Genomic DNA, 22645 nt, shown 5'->3' on the forward strand with positions numbered 1-22645 from the left:
TTTTTTTAATTTAGGTCTCCCCTTAGATTATATCCCCCCTCTCTCTTACTAAACATTCCTTATATATTTTTTGGCAATAGATTATTTCTCGCTTTGTACATTATTTGTGCTGTTCTGAATTTGAATAATGATGAGTGTTAATAAAATGATGATATTAAATGTGAATAATATAAAGGAAGAACACATCAAACTGCCTGAAGCAGCTGTGTAACCCGACTCTGAATATGAGGAACTCTCCCTGCTGACATTCTGATGGGACTTTTGGACTTCACTGGTTCTGAATCTGGCCCACTGGGATTGTTGTGACTCTTCAACACTATTTCTGTCACTTTAATGTTCATTCTGACTTCATCACTTTAAATATCTGTGTGTTACTGTAGGAAATGATCCTGAGAATGATGATGACGCTGTTCCAGCTGATCAGAAGACAGTTATAGTGACAGGTATGATAATAATGTGACAGTTTTGTAATCTCCATAATGAACACAGCCATAAATAACATCAAAGTGGAAAACTGTTATTGATTTAATTAAATTTGACAGAGAAAATACCAGAGTCCTGTGATACTGCTGTTACCATTAGTACACAAGGATTATATCACAGAAAGAAAGAAAGAAAGAAAGAAAGAAAGAAAGAAAGAAAGAAAGAAAAGTTTCACTTTTCTATGTGTGGGTCTTTTTTTTTTTTGCATACTGACTCCATTCCTCTGTCCACCTCTCAGACGGTGTGAGGTTGATGAATGGTGGAAGTCGCTGTGCTGGGAGAGTGGAGGTTCTTCAGGATGGTCGGTGGGGAAGAGTGTGTAGTTCTGCCTGGGATGTGAAAGATGCTGCAGTGGTGTGTAGAGAGCTGCGCTGTGGGGAGCCTGTAGATCTGTGGGATTGGGCTGATTTTGGACGAGGATCAGGACCAATCTGGATACACGATTTGTACTGCAGGGGATCAGAGTCAACACTGAACAACTGTAGCTCACAAGAGGGACATGCCTGTGGTCATGTTAGTGATGCTGGAGTCGTCTGTTCAGGTAAACTGCTGTATATATTTTTTTCAAATATATTTGAAAAAATAAATTGACATAATCAATACAATAATGTGAGTACATTTTATGTAAATCTAAAGCATTTTCCAACGCCAGTGTAATGATTTATTGATATTCTGACTGAAAATGTGTGTGTGTGTGTGTGTGTGTGTGTGTGTGTGTGTGTGTGTGAGAGAGAGAGAAGTTTTGTTTGATGGTCTGGTTGATGTGGATTCTCTCTCTCTCTCTCTCTCTCTCTCTCTCTCAGGCAGTGTGAGGTTGGTGAATGGTGGAAGTCGCTGTGCTGGGAGAGTGGAGGTTCTTCAGGATGGTCAGTGGGGAACAGTGTGTGGTGATGGCTGGGATCTGGACGATGCTGCAGTGGTGTGTGGAGAGCTGGGCTGTGGGGGGCCTGTAAATGCAACACAAAACAGTGACTTTGGAGCGGGATCAGGACCAATCTGGCTGGTTGGTGTGCAGTGTAGAGGATCAGAGTCGACACTGAAGAACTGTAGATCAGATGGGAGGGGGGATTACTGTGGTCACGGTCGGGATGCTGGAGTCACCTGTTCAGGTAAACTGCTGTATTTAGGAAAAAATATTACAAATAGTAAAATTATTGTTTTGATCGATTTGACTAAATTTTGCTCCTCCACTGTAATGATTTATTGATATTCTGACTAAAAATGTGTGTGTGTGTGTGTGTGTGTGTGTGTGTGACAGAGAGAGAGAGAGAAAGAGACAGAACATGATATGTTTTCTCTCTCTCTCTCTCTCTCTCTCTCACACACACACTCTCTCTCTCTCTCTCAGATGGCGTGAAGTTGGTGAATGGTGGAAGTCGCTGTGCTGGGAGAGTGGAGCTTCTTCAGGATGCTCAGTGGGGAACAGTGTGTGGTGATGACTGGGATCTGGACGATGCTGCAGTGGTGTGTGGAGAGCTGGGCTGTGGGGGGCCTGGAGATGCACCACAAAACAGTGACTTTGGAGCGGGATCAGGACCAATCTGGCTGGTTGGTGTGCAGTGTAGAGGATCAGAGTCGACACTGAAGAACTGTAGATCAGATGGGAGGGGGGATTACTGTGGTCACGGTCGGGATGCTGGAGTCACCTGTTCAGGTAAACTGCTGTATTTCGGAAAAAATATTACAAATAGTAAAATTATTGTTTTGATCGATTTGACTAAATTTTGCTCCTCCACTGTCATGATTTATTGATCTTCTGACTAAAAATGTGTGTGTGTGTGTGTGTGTGTGTGTGTGTGTGTGTGTGTGTGTGTGTGTGAGAGAGAGAGAGAGAGAGAGAGAGAGAGAGAGAGAAGTTTTATTTGATGGTCTGGTTTATGTGGATTCTCTCTCTCTTCTGCTCCTCCTACTCAAGCGAGTAGGACACTTCTTTGCTTTGCTCCTGCTTTCTTGATCTTTATTTCTTTGCTCCTGCTTTCTTGATCTTTATTTCTATACTTTACTTTCTCATTTAATTTCCACTATTTTTTCATTTTATTTTTCATCTTTATAAGCTTTTAATTTTAATTTAATTTCCACTATTTTTTCATTTTATTTTTCATCTTTATAGGATAAGTTAGCTTTTAAAACAAAATGCCAGGGGGCAAAAAATCCTGCAGAAAATGCATGGAACTAGAACAGAGGATTTCTATCCTGGAATCAAAGATTGATGCTCTGCCAAAGACGGACGAATTAAAAGCGATAACTCAGGAAAGGAGTACAGAAACAGTGGCTGAGAATGCAGAGATTGCACTCCGACAGACCGATGGCATTGCAGATCGAGTGAATGAATTCATCAATCAAGCTGGGCAAAATGTGAGTACAGAAAACTGGCAAATGATGGGTGGCAAGCCCAAAAATAAAAACAGAAGAGTAATTACTTCAACACCAGCTCGTTCTACAAATTACAATAGGATTTACAATCCTATGGAAAATCCACAGCCCGTAAGGCTTCAGAACAGATTTGAATGCCTCAGGGATGTGGAAGAGGATTTTTCAAGCGGACAAACACATCGTAAAAAGAGATCGCACCAAGATCGAAGAGCTGTGGGAAGAGGCAAAAAGCAGCTTGTAACACCACCTGATCCCACAATCCTTGTTCTTGGTGATTCCACTGTAAGACATTTAAAAGGTCATGGGATGATTATTTGCTGCCTTCCAAATGCATCCATCTCTGACACCAAAGACAGCATTTTGAAACTCATTTCCGAGCATAAAACTATCAAACGTATTGTTGTGCATGTGGGAGCAAATGATGTTTTCAGAGAACAGCTGTTTGTCCAAGATGATTTCAGAAAACTTTTTTCTGATCTCTATAAGACTGGAATACAATCTTTTATTAGTGGCTCACTCCCAGCGAGAGGAAGTTTTGCATTTTCTCGACTCTTCAGTCTTAACACCTGGCTTGGAAAAACTTGTTTTTCATTTGGTATGAACTTCATAGACAATTTTAACCTTTTCTGGAATCGCAGAGAATTCTTCAAGCCAAATAGCACTGAACTCAGCTGGATTGGAGCCAAAGTCTTAGTAGACCATTACAGACTTGCAATCTTTTCTCAGCCAGCATTGAGGAAAACAGTTGATAAGATGTCGCAGACTGACATAGTTACAAAAAACAATACCTCTGCAAAGCCAAAACAATCATCTTTGCAAGTCATCATCAAGGACACACAGACATCTGACCTGCCAGACTGCCAAGATTCAAAGACAGACTGCCAAAAATCAGAGACAAACTGCCATACAAAGAACTCACCAATTTCTCGCTCTTCTGACTTCACTGCGCCATCTCCATCTCCCACCCGCAGGGATTTCCCAAATAGTATGCAAAGATTGCTCCCAATGGCTACACTCTCATTTTCCAGCCCAAATCTGTCGCGACAAGCAGTGTACCCAGTTCATCAAAATTGTGTTCGCCCAGGACTTTCAGCTGGCTACAAATCTTTTTCACCATCTAAAAGATACATGTCATCTCCAATCCTTTCACACTCAAACCAAATGGAACATTTAGAAAGTCTTGTTTGATGTACTCTGGGTCCCTGCAAATGGGTGTAGTTTTGAAAACCAGCTGGGACCCAATATGCCTATGCCATTCTCTATTCCTGTGTTGATAAGAAATAGAAAACATAGAGCACGTTTAACCCAGGGGGTAAACCAATCTAATCTCCTTCCTGTTTTAAAACAACATCAGAGTGCACAAGCAGATATTACTTCTAGACTTTCTGTAAAGCTAGCTCTTCTGAACGTTAGATCACTTTTAAACAAGTCATTTTTAATTAATGATCTTATCTGCAAACACAATCTTGATTTTTTGCTTCTAACTGAAACTTGGCTGGATCAAGCAAATAGTGCTACCACCCTTATTGAAGCAGCTCCCCCAAATTTTAATTTTTTGAATGTTACCCGACAAGGGAAAGGTGGAGGGATCGCAAATATATTCAAAGTCTCTTTTCAATGTAAACAATCCTCACTTGGTGATTTTACATCCTTTGAACACTTATGTGCACTTTTTACATGCTCGCCTAACATATTATTATTAACTATTTATAGGCCTCCGAGACATTCAGCCAAAGTCTTTCTTGAAGAGTTTGGTGAACTGTTGTCAGTCATTTGCTTAGAGTTTGATTGTCATATTATATCTGGGGATTTTAACTTGCATGTAGATAATACTGAAAACACTTATGCCAAAGAACTACTTGCACTTATTGACAACTTCAACCTAGTACAAAATGTACAGGGGCCGACCCACTCTCGTGGTCATACCCTTGACCTCGTCATCACAAAGGGTCTTACTGTTTCTACTACTGTTGTTGACCTGGCCTTATCTGATCATTTTTGTGTTTTCTCTGATGTTTCTATGTCTCCTCACATTCAGAACAGCTCAATGACTATGGGTAGGAGAGTCATAAAAGACAACACATGTGCTCTCTTTGAGCAAGCTCTCTCTCAGAACTCAACCAAAATGTCAGACTCTGTAGATGATTTACTTGAAATTTTTAATTTAAATATGACTCAAATTATGGATGATATTGCTCCATTCAAAATCTAAAGAGTCAATGATAAGCAGAAAGCACCATGGAAGCAGTACCCGGCTGTTAAACTGCTAAAGAGAGAATGTAGAAAGACTGAAAGAAAATGGCACAAATCTAAACTTCACATCCATTATCAAATCCATAAAGAGATGCTTTGTAATTATAATTATGAAATTCGTAAAGCAAGACAGTCTTTCTTCTCCAACATCATCAACAGAAATATGAACAATGCCCATGTGCTATTTTCAACAGTAGAGAAGCTAACTAATCCCCCACCACAATTAGCACCTGAACTTCTCTCAGTTAATAAATGCAATGAGTTTGCATCCTTCTTCAAAGGAAAAATTGATAAAATACGGCAGAATATTGCTCATAATATATCTCAGTTGCAAAAAATTGAAAAACTGCAATCACCAATGACACAGATAGATAACTTCAACACAATGTCAGAATTTTGTTTAATTGATTATGAGACTCTTGAAAAAACTGTACAAAATCTCAGTTCCTCAACATCTGAATTGGACATTCTGCCCACCAACTTTTTTAAGTCTGTTCTACATCTTATAATTACAGATGTGCTTCAAATTATAAATACATCCCTAGAGACTGGCATTGTTCCTGTGTCCCTGAAAAAAGCCGTTGTAAAGCCCCTACTTAAAAAAATAATCTGGATCCTTCACTATTAAATAACTACAGGCCAATATCAAATTTACCATTCATCGGGAAAATCCTTGAAAAAATTGTCTTCAATCAATTAACTGCCTTCTTGATATCAAACAGCCATTTTGATAATTTTCAGTCAGGATTTCGTGCCAATCATAGCACTGAAACAGCGCTGATTAAAGTTATAAATGACATACGTCTTAATACTGATGCAGGCAAAACATCGGTCCTGGTATTACTGGACCTCAGTGCAGCTTCTGATACTGTTGATCACAACATACTGCTATATCGACTTGAACACTGGGTTGGATTGACTGGTAAAGTTATCAATTGGTTAAATTCATACTTAAGATAGAAGCTTCTTTGTTACCATGGGAAATTGTACCTCAACGTCAATGTCCTTGACCTGTGGTGTCCCCCAGGGGTCGATTCTTGGACCATTACTTTTCAACCTTTATATGCTCCCACTTGGGCAAATTATCAATAACAATTCAATTTTGTATCACTGCTATGCAGATGACACCCAAATTTATTTTGCTTTATCACCTAATGATTATGCCCCCCTTGAATGTCTCTACCAGTGTATCGATCAAATCAACAACTGGATGTCACAAAATTTTCTTCAGCTGAACACAGATAAAACAGAAGTAATCCTATTTGGAAAAAAAGATGAAAGACAGGATTACCACTATTCTTGACACAAAAGGGATTAAAACTAAAGAAATGGTTAAAAATCTTGGTGTTTTCATTGACAGCGAGCTAAACTTTGACAGTCACATGAAAGCAATCACTAAAACGGCATTTTATCACCTAAAAAACATTTCCAAACTAAGAGGACTTATGTCAAAAAATGATCTGGAAAAACTGATACATGGCTTCATCTCTAGTAGGGTTGATTACTGCAATGGCCTTTTCACAGGCCTGCCAAAAAAGACCATCAAACGACTTCAGCTGGTTCAAAATGCAGCGGCTAGGGTTCTCATACGAACAAAAAGAACAGAGCACATTACTCCAATTCTACGGTCCCTTCACTGGCTTCCAGTAAGCTACAGAATTGACTTTAAAGCATTGCTGCTGGTGTACAAATCTCTAAATGGTACAGGGCCCAATTACCTCTCTGATATGTTGCAGTGGCCTAACCCAATCAGATCTACCAGATCGCAGCAGAAAAATTTACTATTAAAACCTGTTGTTAAAACAAAGTATGGTGAAGCAGCTTTTAGCTACTATGCAGTACAGCTATGGAACCAACTGCCAGAGGACATTAAAAATGCTCCTGCTGTTGGCAGCTTCAAATCTAGGTTAAAGACCAAGCTGTTTTCAGATGCTTTCTGTTAAATAATTAATATTGTCTTCTTTACATGTTTTATAATCTTTACTTTTACAGTCTCTGCATGTTTCAAATTTTACTTCACTTTTATTCTATTTTATTTTGCTGGGTTTTTTTTTCTTTTTCTCCCCCTATTTGAACTTCTACTTCATTTTATTATTTTATTTCTACTATTGTTTAATTCTTATTATATTTCTTCCCAATTATTTTATGTAATTTTATTCTCTATTGTTTACTGTTTTGCTTTTACTTCTGTAAAGCACATTGAACTGCCACTGTGTATGAAATGTGCTATATAAATAAACTTGCCTTGCCTCTCTCTCTCTCTCTCTCTCTCTCTCTCAGGCAGTGTGAGGCTGGTGAATGGTGGAAGTCGCTGTGCTGGGAGAGTGGAGGTTCTTCATGATGGTCAGTGGGGAACAGTGTGTCATAATGGCTGGGATATGAGAGAAGCTGCAGTTGTGTGTAGAGAGCTGCGCTGTGGGGAGCCTGTAAATGTTCGGTATTTTGCTCACTTTGGACGAGGATCCGGACCAATCTGGATGAATGCTGTGAAGTGTAGAGGATCAGAGTCGACACTGAAGAACTGTACATCAAGAGAGTTGGGGAAAAATAACTGTAATCATGGTGCAGATGCTGGAGTCACCTGCTCAGGTAAATTGGTTTTAATCTTAACATTTAAAATATATGCTCAAAAATATATTTATTACCACAATCGATATTTAAGTTCTATAAAATAAATGTTGATCATAATAGAACGCGCTGTCGGGGTCCGGTGTAAAGTCCACTTTGATGAACATGACAGTGTGTTGGACGCAGCGTCACTGCAATCTGCTGTAAAATCAGCTTTAGAGGAATTACACACTGTATGATCATTTTACTACTACTGATAATAATAATAATAATAATAATAATGTTGGGCGGGGCGGCACGGTGGTGTAGTGGTTAGCGCTGTCGCCTCACAGCAAGAAGGTCCTGGGTTCGAGCCCCGTGGCCGGCGAGGGCCTTTCTGTGTGGAGTTTGCATGTTCTCCCCGTGTCCGCGTGGGTTTCCTCCGGGTGCTCCGGTTTCCCCCACAGTCCAAAGACATGCAGGTTAGGTTAACTGGTGACTCTAAATTGACCGTAGGTGTGAATGTGAGTGTGAATGGTTGTCTGTGTCTATGTGTCAGCCCTGTGATGACCTGGCGATTTGTCCAGGGTGTACCCCGCCTTTCGCCCATAGTCACCTGGGATAGGCTCCAGCTTGCCTGCGACCCTGTAGAAGGATAAAGCGGCTAGAGAAAATGAGATGAGATGAGATGAGATGTTGGGCGGCACGGTGGTGTAGTGGTTAGCGCTGTCGCCTCACAGCAAGAAGGTCCGGGTTCGAGCCCCGTGGCCGGCGAGGGCCTTTCTGTGTGGAGTTTGCATGTTCTCCCCGTGTCCACGTGGGTTTCCTCCGGGTGCTCCGGTTTCCCCCACAGTCCAAAGACATGCAGGTTAGGTTAACTGGTGGGTCTAAATTGACTGTAGGTGTGTATGTGAGTGTGAATGGTTGTCTGTGTCGATGTGTCAGCCCTGTGATGACCTGGCGACTTGTCCAGGGTGTACCCCGCCTTTCGCCCGTAGTCAGCTGGGATAGGCTCCAGCTCGCCTGCAACCCTGTAGAACAGGATAAAGCGGCTACAGATAATGAGATGAGATAATAATGTTGGGATATTAGAGGCAGATGACATAAAGCACAGCCACATTAGAAAGGCAATATCTAATAAGTAGTTGAGAAGGATATGAAGGATACGAAAGTCAGAACTGAATGGTGGAAACGTGATGAAGGCGATCAATTTAAGGGCAGTTTCAGTGGGAAGGTCTGGTGCAGGAATTATCAGTTGGACCAAAGAAGAGCTCAGGAAATTGGACCAGAAAACGAGAAAGTTGTTCACCATTAACAGAACACTTCACCCACAGGGGGATGATGATAGATTTTATGTGAAATGATAAGTGGTGGATGAGGTTTATTAAGTGTAGAGGACTGTGTAAACATGGAAGTAGGTCGTTTATACAAGTTTGTTGAAGTAACTACGAAAAGGTTACTTCATTTTGTAGCAGAATGAAAAAAATTTTGGATGACGGGGTGAGAAAGCAAAGTACAGCTGAAGAAAGAATGAGCAGATATAGAAACAAGACACTGCATGGATAATTTATGAAGGGACCAGAGGAAGTGAGAGATTAGGATTTGTGGAACTGGTTAAATAGACGTACCATAAAGAAAGAAATGGAAGGACTCTCAACTGCTGCACAAGATCAAGCATTCCGAACCAACAGCATCAAGAACAGAGTTGACAAGGAAAATGTGTCCCTGATGTGCCGATTTTGTGGAGAAAGAGAAAAGACAATTCGTCATCTAACAGCAGAATGAAAGAATCTCACACAAACAGAAAACAAAATGTGGAGACATGATAAGGTCGGACAAGTCATTCACTGGAAGCTCTGTCAGAAGTTCAGTGGTATAAGTGGTATGACCACACTCCGGAAGGGCTCATGGAAAATGATGAAGTGAAAATACTGTGGGACCTCAGGGTTCAAACAGGCCATCATCTTCAACATAACAGACCTGATATGGTTGTATTGGAGAAGGAGGAGAGAGCGTGAAATGTAATCGACATAGCATGCCCCTTTGACACGTGAGTGTTTGAAAAGGAACATGAGAAAATTAAAAATATCAAGACCTTAAAAGAGCGATTGGGAAGATCTGGAAGTGCAGGAGAGTAAATGTAGTACCAGTTGTTATTGGAGCACTTGGGAAAATCACTCAGAACGTCAAGGCATCGATAAACAAAATTGGACTGAATGACAGCACTGCGTTGCTTCAGAAAGCTCACTTGTTGGGAACAGCAAAGATTTTAAGAAAGTCACTCGACACCTAAGGATATAGGCTAAAGCTCGATGTCTAGATTACAAAAAAACACATTCTCAGCTTACCATGTGAATTGCTGAAATAATAATAATAATAATAATAATAATAATATCTCAGGTGACCTCTGGTGGGATCACAACCCTGAGGGTAATAAGCTCTGCCTCAAACATTCACACTCTGCTTTTCTTTGATTTCGATGAAACAACAGAGAACTCTGATTATGTTTTGTGATTATTACATTACATTCTGCTCAGTGAGATTCTGTTCAGTTACTTTGACAAATTGGAAGAAATTTTAAATTATATTTAAATCTCCACATCAGTATTCAGACCTGCGATGTAACAACTGTCTTATTTTCAGGGCGGAGTTTATCTAAAACAGAGGCGTGTCTCAGTTGCGTGCGTTTCTGATGTTGAACTTAAACACGTGTTACTTGCGTGATATCAGCCTGAGTGAGGAGCAGTGTTAACTCCAGCGCCACCATCTGACAGTTTGCTGGAACAACAATGCCACGCTGACATTTATATTCATGCTGTAAATTCACTCAAACACACGATGGAGCATCATTCAAGGACAATATTCAAGACATAAATATGATGGTATTAATTGATTAACAATATTCACACTTATAGTGCACAAAAAGGTTGTTTCACATGGAGGATGTTGGAGGAGACACATGTGAATAAGAAATATTGCTTATCTGGAGGAGTGAAGGTTTTATGGGCAAAATTATAAATGAACTTAGTGTCTCTGTAAGTGTATCAGATGAGCGCTCGGTCAGATTATCCTTCACACCGTGATTGTTTTCTGACCAGGAGAGCAGATGGAATTAACACAGACATCATGTTTTATTCATTTGAAGAATTAAAATTCCAATCCAAAGCATGAAAAAATTGACTACAATAGAACATGATGTTCTGGATCAGGGCCTATTTTATAAGCTGGAGAACAACGAGTGTGGAAGCCATATAATTAAATTAATAGAACTATTCAGGCATCAAAATCTTATCAATATGATCGACTCAGTGCTCGCCATCTCATTCCTATATCCTCATATTAGTCTTTTTATTTTTAAACTGTTTCTTGCTTTTATGTTCCATCGTGTTACATTTGACAGGAAATGTAAAAAGTGCGATTTTCAGTCCCAGATATTTTGTGAATTTAATGATGAGTGTTAATAAAATGATGATATTAAATGTGAATAATATAACGGAAGAACACATAAAACTGCCTGAAGCAGCTGTGTAACCCGACTCTGAATATGAGGAACTCTCCCTGCTGACATTCTGATGGGACTTTTGGACTTCACTGGTTCTGAATCTGGCCCACTGGGATTGTTGTGACTCTTCAACACTATTTCTGTCACTTTAATGTTCATTCTGACTTCATCACTTTAAATATCTGTGTGTTACTGTAGGAAATGATCCTGAGAACGACGATGACGTTGTTCCAGCTGATCAGAGGACAGTTATAGTGACAGGTATGATAATAATGTGACAGTTTTGTAATCTCCATAATGAACACATTCATAAATAACATCAAAGTGGAAAACTGTCATTGATTTAATTAATTTTGACAGAGAAAATACCAGAGTCCTGTGATACTGCTGTTACCAATAGTACACAAGGATTATATCACAGAAAGAAAGAAAGAAAGAAAGAAAGAAAGAAAGAAAGAAAGAAAGAAAGAAAGAAAGAAAGAAAGAAGTTTCACTTTTCTATCTGTGGGTCTTTCTCTTTTTTTGCATACTGACTCCATTGTTCTGTCCACCTCTCAGACGGAGTGAGGTTGGTGAATGGTGGAAGTCGCTGTGCTGGGAGAGTGGAGGTTCTTCAGGATGGTCAGTGGGGAACAGTGTGTAGTTCTGCCTGGGATGTGAAAGATGCTGCAGTGGTGTGTAGAGAGCTGCACTGTGGGGAGCCTGTAGACCTGCGGTATTGGGCTGAGTTTGGACGAGGATCAGGACCAATCTGGATACACGATTTGTACTGCAGAGGATCAGAGTCAACACTGAACAACTGTAGCTCACAAGGGGAACATGCCTGTGATCATGTGATTGATGCTGGAGTCGTCTGTTCAGGTAAACTGTTGTACTTGTGAAAAAAATATATAATATCAGTCCAATATTGGAATTAGATTTTAGATTTTATGTAAATTTAAAGTATTTTGCAACTCCATTGGAATGATTTATTGATATTTTAACAGAAAATGTGTACAATTTTTACACAATGAAATAAAACCCAGGTCAGGGATTGAGACTCTCTGCTGGTCCTCACCGGTGCTCTGGGAGAGTGGAGGTGTTCCATGGAGGTTCCTGGTCCACAGTGTGTGATGCTGACTTTGACCAGCAGGATGCAGAGGTTGTGTGCAGAGAGCTGGGCTGTGGGATTCCTGTGGAGGTGCTGGGATCAGCTGCTTTTGGCCGAGGGGAGGGTCAGGTGTGGACAGAGGAGCTTCAGTGTAGAGGAAACGAATCTGAGATTTACTTCTGTCCAACATCATCTTCACTCAAACACTCAACCTGCTCCCATGACAACGATGTGGGATTAAAATGTTCTGGTTAAGTATCATGATTTAACTTCTGTTTAAATAGAGACCACAAACCTGTCAATCAAACTTTAAGGTGCCTTTGTTAATTTTCCTCTCTCACTGAGCTCTCGGCTGTTTGTTCAGCTCACACAGGGACGCGGCTGGTGAATGGACCGGACTCCTGTTCTGGTCGAGTGGAGCTCCAGTACCTCAGTGAGTGGGGCACAGTTTGTGCTGTAAGCTGGGATATGAGAGCTGCAGATATTCTCTGTGCACAGCTGGATTGTGGGAGTGCTGTGGCTGTGGTGGAGGTCGAATGGTTTGGGGAGGGGCGTGACCCCATCTGGGCTGATGTGTTTGATTGTCAGGGGAATGAGACACACCTCTCACAATGTGGCGTCTCATCATGGAGTCGAGCTGCATGCTCTCATCAAAACGATGCTGGAGTCATCTGTAATGGTGAGATATTAATGTCATGTACACCACGTTAGTGAATAAAGTCAGTGTTCATTAGAATATTTAAACCATGTTCTTCTGCTTCAGGATCATCCGTGGCGCTTCATGAGGGGCGAGTGCGGTTGTCTGGAGGGAGCGAGTGTCAGGGGGAGGTGGAGATTTATTTCAGGCAGGACTGGAGGAGAGTTCTCCTGGACTCGTGGAGTCTGTCTGAGGCGTCTGTGCTCTGCAGACAGCTGGGCTGTGGCTCCGTGCTGAACTACCGCTCCTCTCCATCCACCACTGAACACAAACACATGTGTGTAACGGGTTTCAGCTGCTCTGGGACTGAAGCTCATCTGGGGAACTGCAGCAGAGCACAAAATGTCAACTGCAGCTCCGGGGAACAGCTGTACATCACCTGCTCAGGTAAGCAGCACAACACCGACCAATGAGCAGCAATTAACAACAGGAATCAATGTTTTATCATTCTAAAGTGTTCTATTAAATACACAGAATAATCACATAGTCTACAAAGGGATATTAATATTAAGTAATTTATGAAATAAAGAAAAGTTAAATCACTTGGTCTTTCCTTATTTTGGGCCATACTGCAGGTATCTTTGACTCCGCCCACAGCTCCATCAGGCTGGTTGGTTCTGGTGGAGACTGTGCAGGAAGGCTGGAGGTTTTCCACAGCGGCTCGTGGGGGACCGTGTGTGATGACTCATGGGCTATTGAGGATGCGCAGGTGGTGTGCAGACAGCTGCAGTGTGGAGAGGCCCTCAGTACCCACATACCAGCCTGGTTTGGTCCTGGAACTGGGTCCATATGGCTGAATGAGGTGGAGTGTGAGGGGAACGAGACATCCCTGTGGAACTGCAGATTTCAGCGGTGTGAAGAGGGTGAATGTGGACACCAGGAGGACGTAGGAGTCGTCTGCTCAGGTACAGTGTGATGACTGAGATTAAACCTGTTAAATATGGACATGTCTGTGTTTCAAAACTCAGCTCCAAAGTTCTTGAAATTCAGCATGAGAGTAAGGAGCTGTTTATAAATGTCATCCATGTTGAATATCTTTTTACATAAAGATAATATTACACATCTTTAACTGAGTCAATAAAACAGGATTTTTACAAATGAAGTAGAAGTCGATCTTCTTCCAGCAGAGTTTAAAGAGATCCGACTCACGGAGGGCTGTGAGGGGAATCTGGAAGTGTTCTACAATGGAACCTGGGGTAATGTGTGTCACAATCAGATGGATGATGAGACAGTAAACATGGTGTGTCGAGAGCTGAACTGTGGAAGACGTGGCAGTCTGTCAAACACTGCAGCGAGAGTAAAATCTGCTCCGAACTGGCTGGATCATCTGAAGTGTAGGAAACATGACTCTAATCTGTGGCAGTGTCCATCTTCACCCTGGGGACAGAACCGCTGTGATAATGATAATGAGGTGGTTCATATTACCTGTACAGGTGGGTGGATTCAGACTTTTCTGCTTCTGTCCATTGCCATAAACTGCAGTGTTTCATTGTGAATAGTGTATAATAATGTTGCTGAAATATAAAGTGTATTTGGTAAAAAATCCTGTGAAAAGTCTGAGGAAAGTCTGCTCTGAGAGATAAACCTGCATGTGAAACCTTTTCATTAATGCATGTATTTTATTCCTGCAGATGACGGAAAGTCTCTCCATCCACGAGAAAAGTGCTCTTCATTTCCCTCTCAGAAACATTGCTCAAGTAAGGATGGATAAGGAAAAGCTTTTTGTACTGTTCTTCATTTGCATTTGTTAGTGACAAAAGATATTTCCTCATGTGTTTATAAAATCATTTTCTGAGGACTTGAATGGATTTCATCATAGAACCATCCTGAGGGCATCAGTCTTCCTCACACTTCATGAAAATTCAACCAACAGAGATCAAATCAGGAAACAGAACCCAAAGCTGATCTTACTGCTTTACATGATTTCATTCAGCAGCAATTCATTCCTTTATTTATGAATAACACATCAAAGTAAACACCTGGATATGGAGTTGGTATGAGATTCTTTTTCAGAAGACCTCAGAAAGTGTTTTTGGTAAACGAGCCCATGCTGAGTGTAATATAAGGTTGTATTATCATTGTGTTGTAGTGAGCTGTGTGACTGGAGCTGTTCTTCAGCGTGGGTGTGTTTCCTCATGTGTGATGTGTGTGATGTAGAGCGCTGGTCTCTCAGGCTGAGGGGAGATAAGGGAAGCTGCTCTGGGAGGTTGGAGGTGTATCATAACGCTACGTGGGGCTCCGTTTGTGATGATCAGTGGAACATCAGCAACGCTCAGGTGGTGTGCAGACAGCTGGGCTGTGGGTCGGCGCTGAGAGCTGAGAGGAATGTTCCTGGTTCTGGTGAAGGGACGATCTGGCTGAACAGAGTGAAGTGTCGAGGGGATGAGATTCACCTGTGGGACTGTCATCATTCCCTGAAGAACCACACTGACTGCTCTCATGCTGGAGTCACCTGTGCAGGTCAGAGGGGTGCACTAACTTTTCAGCTTTCTGTCTCCGCTCATTACTCTTTTTTCCCAGTGTTAAAACTTGCTGACTTTTATTTATAATCTTCGATGTAATCCTGAAAGCTCAGATCTGAAACAGTAATTCACTCATTAGGGTCTCATAAACCTTATTGAGTGAGAGTTTATTTTTACTGGAGGATAGAAATGTTTTTTTTTTTATTTTTGTAAATACAGACATATCCACTGTGTCCACGGCGACACCCACCACCACATCAGGTCTGTATATTTGTTCCAGTACAATAATTGCTACTGTTCAGTATTTTTCTAAATATTTATGATTACAGTGTCGTATCGAGATCCTCTTCTGTGTTTCTGACTTCAGTAAGAGCCACTCAAACTCCTCCATCAGCTGGAGCTCCATCCAGCCCTCCACTGGTTCTCTTTGTGTTGGGAACGCTGCTCTTCCTGGCCTTAGTGCTTCTGCTGCTCCTGTTTTACCAGAACAGAGCGCTCAGGAGAGGTACGACATATTCACACATTTTCTTTTCTCTACAACACCAACTCTATTATTGGATTATATTATTTACAATCTCACACTTTATTCAAAATTGGTATTCAGAATTATTCACAATTACAAACTCATTATTATTATTATCTCATCTCATTATCTCTAGCCGCTTTATCCTATTCTACAGGGTCGCAGGCGAGCTGGAGCCTATCCCAGCTGATTATGGGCGAAAGGCGGGGTACACCCTGGACAAGTCGCCAGGTCATCACAGGGCTGACACACAGACACAGACAACCATTCACACTCACATCTACGGTCAATTTAGAGTCACCACTTAACCTAACCTGCATGTCTTTGGACTGTGGGGGAAACCGGAGCACCCGGAGGAAACCCACGCGGACACGGGGAGAACATGCAAACTCCGCACAGAAAGGCCCTCGCCGGCCACGGGGCTCGAACCCGGACCTTCTTGCTGTGAGGCGACAGCGCTAACCACTACACCACCGTGCCGCCCCTATTATTATTATTATTATTATTATTATTATTATCCACTCCCAGGTGTCTCTAAGACGAGGCGTAAGACTCAGCCTGAGGCAGTCTATGAGGAGATCAACCACAGATCCATCACTAGAAGAAACAGGAGCTCCACTCAAAGAGGTGAGTGAGATGTGAACTGATCTCCATCACACTGAGGGCCCGGTCCCACAACACCCATAACTATAACTCTACCTATAACTCCAACTCTGACTCTCCCTCTGCCTGTTCCAGTCTCGAGCAGAAACACCACAACTATAATCCCCACTATAATATCGCTTGGTCCTGACCCTCAGGGAAATAAATGTTCATGATTGTTGGTTTACACAATGAGCTGATTGGTCAGATGTTTGATGGGATCAGGTCCAGGCCTGGAAACATCGCTCCAGAAGCAGCGATACGGATAAACCCAGGCCTGGGCTATAGGGATCCATATCGCTCTGGTGTGAGCACCGACCACATACACTGCAGGGGACCCGGTTATTTATAGTTAGAGTTAGAGTTATTGTGGGAGCGGGCCTTCAAACAATATTTTCCCTCAAATCCACTGAGATTTATTTCTTTACAACAAATCAATAAAAATCAATAAAAATAAGTGTGTGTGAGAGGAAGTGTGCAGTTGGAGTCCATGTGGCGTCGAGACAGAATTCTGCTGATAAACATCTATTAAAGCTTCTGATTTTGTGTGTGTGTGTGTGTGTGTGAGTGAACTTTCCTGTAACCCCCCCCCCCCCCCTTCCTGTACAGGTGCATTACTCTCTCCCTCCCTATGTGTGTGTGTGTGTGTGAGATTTACCAAAAAGGAATAAAAATAAGTGTGTGTGAGAGGAAGTGTGCAGTTGGAGTCCATGTGGTGTCGAGACAGAATTCTGCTGATAAACATCTATTAAAGCTTCTGATTTGCTGCATTTGAACGTCAAGTCGAGTCAAATTTATTTATAAAGCAAATTTAAAAACACCAGCAGTTGAGCAAAGTGCTGTACAATCATCACAACACACACCATAAAACACCACAATAACACACAAACACCAAGTTAAGAGACAAATCACACCATAAAATAATAATAATAATAATAATAATAATAATAATAATCTGAAAATGTCACTGATAATTTTGAATCTTCATCTGTTTCAAACGTAAACTGACAATGTTAATGTTAACAGTCTCGCACCATTTGCTTCACACCGAGCGACATTCACCTCGCGGCTCACTCCAGACAGTTCCCCCTACACACACACACACAGAGTTGTGTAATGTTACTCTTCTTACGATGCATTTACACTCCATCCAATCTACACTTTCACTGCACTGTTCACCAGTTACACTTTTTAAAAGCCTGACGATGATTTCTCTTCTTACACACTGACACACAAATCTCATCCACTTCTCTTTTTAAACACAACTTTCCTCTTCTGGAACATTTTATAGAAACTCCATCTGTTTGTGTTTTATTTCCATTACAATCTGCACTGAAGATTGTGTTTACTCCCTAAAGTATCTGTCCATCGAAACAGCTGACGCAATTAGTGCATTAAAAACTGAAAATCACCGACCCGACCTCGCAAAGGAGCTCAAAGGGCAAATCTGACAGTTGATTCAGGGAGAATGGGTGGATATTTGGGGTCGTTTACTGTCACATGTTCTCAGCCAAAAACTTTATTTCAGGGTGAAAATGACATTTTTGTCTCTTTTGATAGTTTTTCAGACTTTAGAGCTGAAAATATCAGAGAAACCTGTGATTTGACAGAACGAACAGAAAGAGCAGATGTAAATTATACACAGTGAATAATACATTTCATTTATGTCGAGGTCATAGTTTCGGGTAAAAGTGGAGAAAACACCAACGCAAATTTTCAGGGATAACCATCACACTGGGGAATTTTTGTCATTTTTATCTCCAGCTTTTGATAAAATATATCAATGTGTCAATAATCTTCAAAAGAATATGCACTAAAGAAAAAATACAAGGTCATTGTCTGTAAATCTGAAACTATTTTTATGATTTTTTGAAAATAGTACAGTCAGAAACAGAAAATGACCTTTTTGACCTCTCGCAGTAGGTCAAAGGTCAGATTAGACACTTGATTCTGGTAGAACGGGTCGGTGTTTGGGGTCGTTTACTGGAACATATTAGAAGCCAAAATCAATATTTCATGGTGAAATGGTGAAAGTGACCATTTTTGCGAGCGCCAAAATACATTAAATTCAATTTTTCAAAAACTGATGAAGAATTCTTGATCAAAGAAGAACCTGCACTGGTCCAGAGCAAATCATAACTTTTGGCACCATTGGTGTTTATGAACATGTTGTGGCTTTGGCTGTTGAGGAAACAAACCGTTTTCGACCACAGTCCAGAACGCGTCACTTTCCACTTGACTGGTGTTGGAGATTTTTCTGCAAGAAATGATTTCATCATTTATTTACATAAAATCCAGGGGGAAATCCTGATATTTTTAGGAGATACTGTAATAAATGAAATTACATTTTCAACAAAAAACACATAAAATGTGCTCTGTGACCTTGAAAAATTGGTGAAGGTCACTCATCTTGGGTCAGTGAGTTTCCGTTGTCTGTGGCTACCAGCAGTTAAAATTTCATACAAAACCAAAAACTTTTGGAAGAAAAAAATAAACATCACCAAAAATAACAATCCAACAGTAACAGTTTGGGGGCGACAACTGCAAAGGCACCATCTCCCCTGGGCTTCAACCTCGATTTTGGGACGTGACACCCAAAGCAACCGGTCAGTGACCTGAGTGACCTTGATGGGACGTGTGGTTGTAAAAGGTCAGAGAGAGAGGGCGGAGTTCGCCCATTTAATGAGTTGTTTTTTGGAAAATAAAAATGGATCCTAAACCCTACAGGGAGTCGGTGAAGGAAGGCCAGTACAGGACAAGTAAGAGCTGAAGCCCTCCAGAGCAGGAGCTTTAATGCCCACACAATGCTCCAGGCAGGAGATGAGGATGCTGTGGTCTACTGTGTCGAATGCAGCTGTGAGATGGAAAAGCATCAGAACGACAGAATCCCTGGAGTCAGTAGCCAATAAAAGATGGTTCAAACTTTTCAAAGTGCAGATTCAGTGCTGTGAAGGACTTTAAAACCAGACTGGAACACCTCAAGAACGCCGTGTGTGTCTAAAAAAAGAATGCAATTGTAAGAGCACAATTTTCTCCAGAATTTTTGAAAGCGAGTTTAGAAATTGGTGTAAAATCGGAGAGGACTGCAGAGTCCAGATGAGGTTTTGTGATCAGTGGTTGCACTACTGCAGGCTTCAAATATACTGGAACAACACCTGAGGAGAGACTGCTGTTCATAACCATTTGGATGTTTGGGCCAATAGTTTCCAAAATCTCTTGAAAAAGGCGAGGGGGGACAACATCTGTGGGACAAGCTGAAGATTTCATCTGACCAATAATTTCCTTTCAGAGAGAAAGAGACACAGGCTCAAAGTGGGTAAAAGCAGCAGAGCGAGTGACAGTGATAGACGGCTCATAAGAAGGGGGTGAGATGATGCTCTAAGGCTCGCAATCTTGTCCACAAAGAAGTGGAGGAATTTTTCACGGGTTTCTGGGGAAACATCAGGACGAGCAGATTGGGGGGAATTAAGAACAGTGTTAGGCCCAATCCCAATTCTAATTTCTACCCCTCCCCCTCCCCCTTCCCCTCCCCCTTCCCCTTGGCCCTTCCCCTTGAAACTGAGCTACAAGGGATAGGGCTTGAAATTCAACCCTTACGTATTGGGATAGCCCTTCAACGATCGCATACGTCATCGCGTACCTCCGTCAGCGTTTACGTTAGCAAAACGCGACCAAATGCGTCATTGGCTGCGACCAGCCGCTACAGTCAGAGCCAGAGGCAGAAATCTCTGCTGGCAGGGTGTGATTTGTTAACTAACACCACTGAATGGGATATCTTTGGCGCTTCGTGCACCACATCCGACAGAATGAGGTGTCAGAACACTCATGTAAACAATAAAAGCGAGAATAACAGAACAAAACGTACGCAGTCAAGCAATACTCACTCCCAAAGCTTTTTAGCAGCAGCTTGGATTTCAGAAATCGCTGCTCATTCTCAGCTCGAAAGCGAATCAAGCGGCGTGTTTCCTCTGGATAACAACTTAAAACACGTAAATAATGGAGAAAATACATTTATGAAAATCTTTCGCCGCGGGAACCGCCATCTTTCTGAAATCCGCATGAAATCTTGCTGAAATCCGCATGGCATTGTGGGAAATCACTCAAACCCCTTCGTTCGGAGTCAGCTCCAGGAAAATCTCCATTTGGAGGGGTACAGAAGCCCTACCCCTTCCCCTACCCCTCCGCGTTAACTGGGATTGGGATACCCCTACCCCTTCACGTGAACGCGCAAAATGGAGGGGAAGGGCCAAGGGGTTGGTCCAAGGGGTGAAATGGGATTCGGCCTTAATGGCACTAAAAAGAACGTGAGCTTTATGACAGTTATTTCAAATAATATCAGAAAAATATTTTGTCTTTTCAGCTTTGACAATTTTCTGGTATCTGCACCAGCTGTCCTTTAAAATCTCAAAACACACCTGCAACTCATCTTTTTTCCGCCTGTGTTCAGCTATCCTGTGAATGTTTTCCTGTACAGGTGCATCTCTCTCTGTCTGTGTGTGTGTGTGTGTGTGTGTGTGTCTCATGACTGTGCTGCTCTCCTCTAACAGGAAGTCTCCTCTCTGAAGAACAGCATTCTGGGTATGAGCATGTGGATGATGAGCTTCTCTCAGGTAAAAAAGCCCAGAGTGTGAGTTTGTCGAACTCCATGAACTGAACGAGATTAGAATTGCAATTAAAAATCAGAAATGACTAAACGTGTCCTTTCTGAGACGTGATTATGATGTATTGTATCGATGAATTACAGTAACTCCAGTGTTTTAATGCTGACACATGACATCTCACAATCAACCTGATCTTACTTTAAGCTTCTGAAATCCCTCTTATCAAATTGATCAAAGCTTCTTTAGATGAGGATTTTATTGAGTATAAATGTGTTTAAAAACCCCAAACAAACAAATGGTTCTTTTTACAGTCAAGTCTGGGATCGGAGAAAAGGCGGAGTATTATGATGATGTCATCGACACCAGTGACTTCATAAGTGGGTGCAGTTGTGAACTGATCCCATAAATTTAGTGACTTGACATGAAACCATGAGGTCAGAATGTGATGGAGCTGTTTGTACAGACCCTCTGCTTTTATTTCATTTAGGTGATACAGGAAGAGTCGAGCCACCAGAGGACTACGATGGTGCCATCACTGCTGGACCGATCCCTGATAACGTGGAGGGTGTGGTTCTGTTTGGGGATTTGTTTTAGAAAGCAGTAGAAATTAAACACACACACTGCACATCAGTTTGTTTCTTGCTTTGTGTGTCGTGACATTTTTGACATGTATATGATGTCATTTTGCATTGCGTCATCAAATACACCGTGTACAAACTGCCACTTCAGTCAACTTTAACTCTCTTTAAATATCTGTGTTTTGGTGTAGAGGATGAAGCAGAGAATTATGATGACGCCATTCCAGCTGATCAGAAGTCAGTTTTACTGACAGGTATGATAATAATGTGACAGTGTCACATCCACAAGCATCCAAACCATCATTAATGACATTCATGTGGATTTAATAGCTTTTATCTCCACATTCTGACAGAGGACGTGTCCGAGAACTACGATGATGCGGTTACCATGGAAACAAACCCAAACATCGTCACAGGTCAGTTTTTATCTGGAAATGAACAAAAAAGAAAAGAAAAGCTGCTGAGGGAACCACTGTTTATAGCTGCTGTGACATCAGTGAGCAAAAGAACAAACTTATTTTTCCAAAGATATACAACATTATCTGTAACTATAAATGGATGAAAAGTACAAGATCTAATTCTTTACTCAGTGAAAAACTGAAATTGTTGGCAAATTCCCATGGTCTAAGAGGAATAAACCACTTGGGGACATGCTGTTGTAGGTAAATGATCAACGTTAGGGTGGTAGCAGTAACTCAGCTTCATCACACCACCCTGTAACTCAGTATTTTACTAGAACAGCAACACACACAGTGGTTTATTACTGATTCATTGATTTCTTCAGGAGACGGTCCAGAAGATTATGATGATGTCATCACTAAGGAACAGGATGGAGGAGAGACAGAAAGTGAGTGAGTTGTTTATTCTGGTAATGTACGTGAGTGCAAAGGCAGC

The 22645-nt window shown here is 41.5% G+C and overlaps 1 protein-coding gene across 1 annotated transcript in view; it reads left to right on the forward strand.

The window, feature by feature from the left end:
- The window catches only part of LOC132869636 (uncharacterized), a 343638-nt gene extending 321217 nt beyond the window's left edge, over positions 1–22421 (forward strand). The window contains 21 exon segments of the mRNA XM_060902929.1: positions 732–1024; positions 1287–1592; positions 1832–2137; positions 7390–7698; positions 11717–12035; positions 12197–12498; positions 12613–12927; positions 13012–13332; positions 13521–13850; positions 14073–14426; positions 14604–14642; positions 15103–15405; positions 15627–15639; positions 15749–15912; positions 16459–16557; positions 21120–21182; positions 21485–21550; positions 21661–21738; positions 21943–22005; positions 22105–22167; positions 22414–22421. Coding sequence (XP_060758912.1) covers positions 732–1024; positions 1287–1592; positions 1832–2137; positions 7390–7698; positions 11717–12035; positions 12197–12498; positions 12613–12927; positions 13012–13332; positions 13521–13850; positions 14073–14426; positions 14604–14642; positions 15103–15405; positions 15627–15639; positions 15749–15912; positions 16459–16557; positions 21120–21182; positions 21485–21550; positions 21661–21738; positions 21943–22005; positions 22105–22167; positions 22414–22421 — 4114 coding nt within the window.
- Positions 22422–22645: the final 224 nt, after the last annotated feature.

The sequence above is a fragment of the Neoarius graeffei genome, chromosome 21, assembly GCF_027579695.1.
Source record: "Neoarius graeffei isolate fNeoGra1 chromosome 21, fNeoGra1.pri, whole genome shotgun sequence".
Lineage (NCBI taxonomy): Eukaryota > Metazoa > Chordata > Actinopteri > Siluriformes > Ariidae > Neoarius > Neoarius graeffei.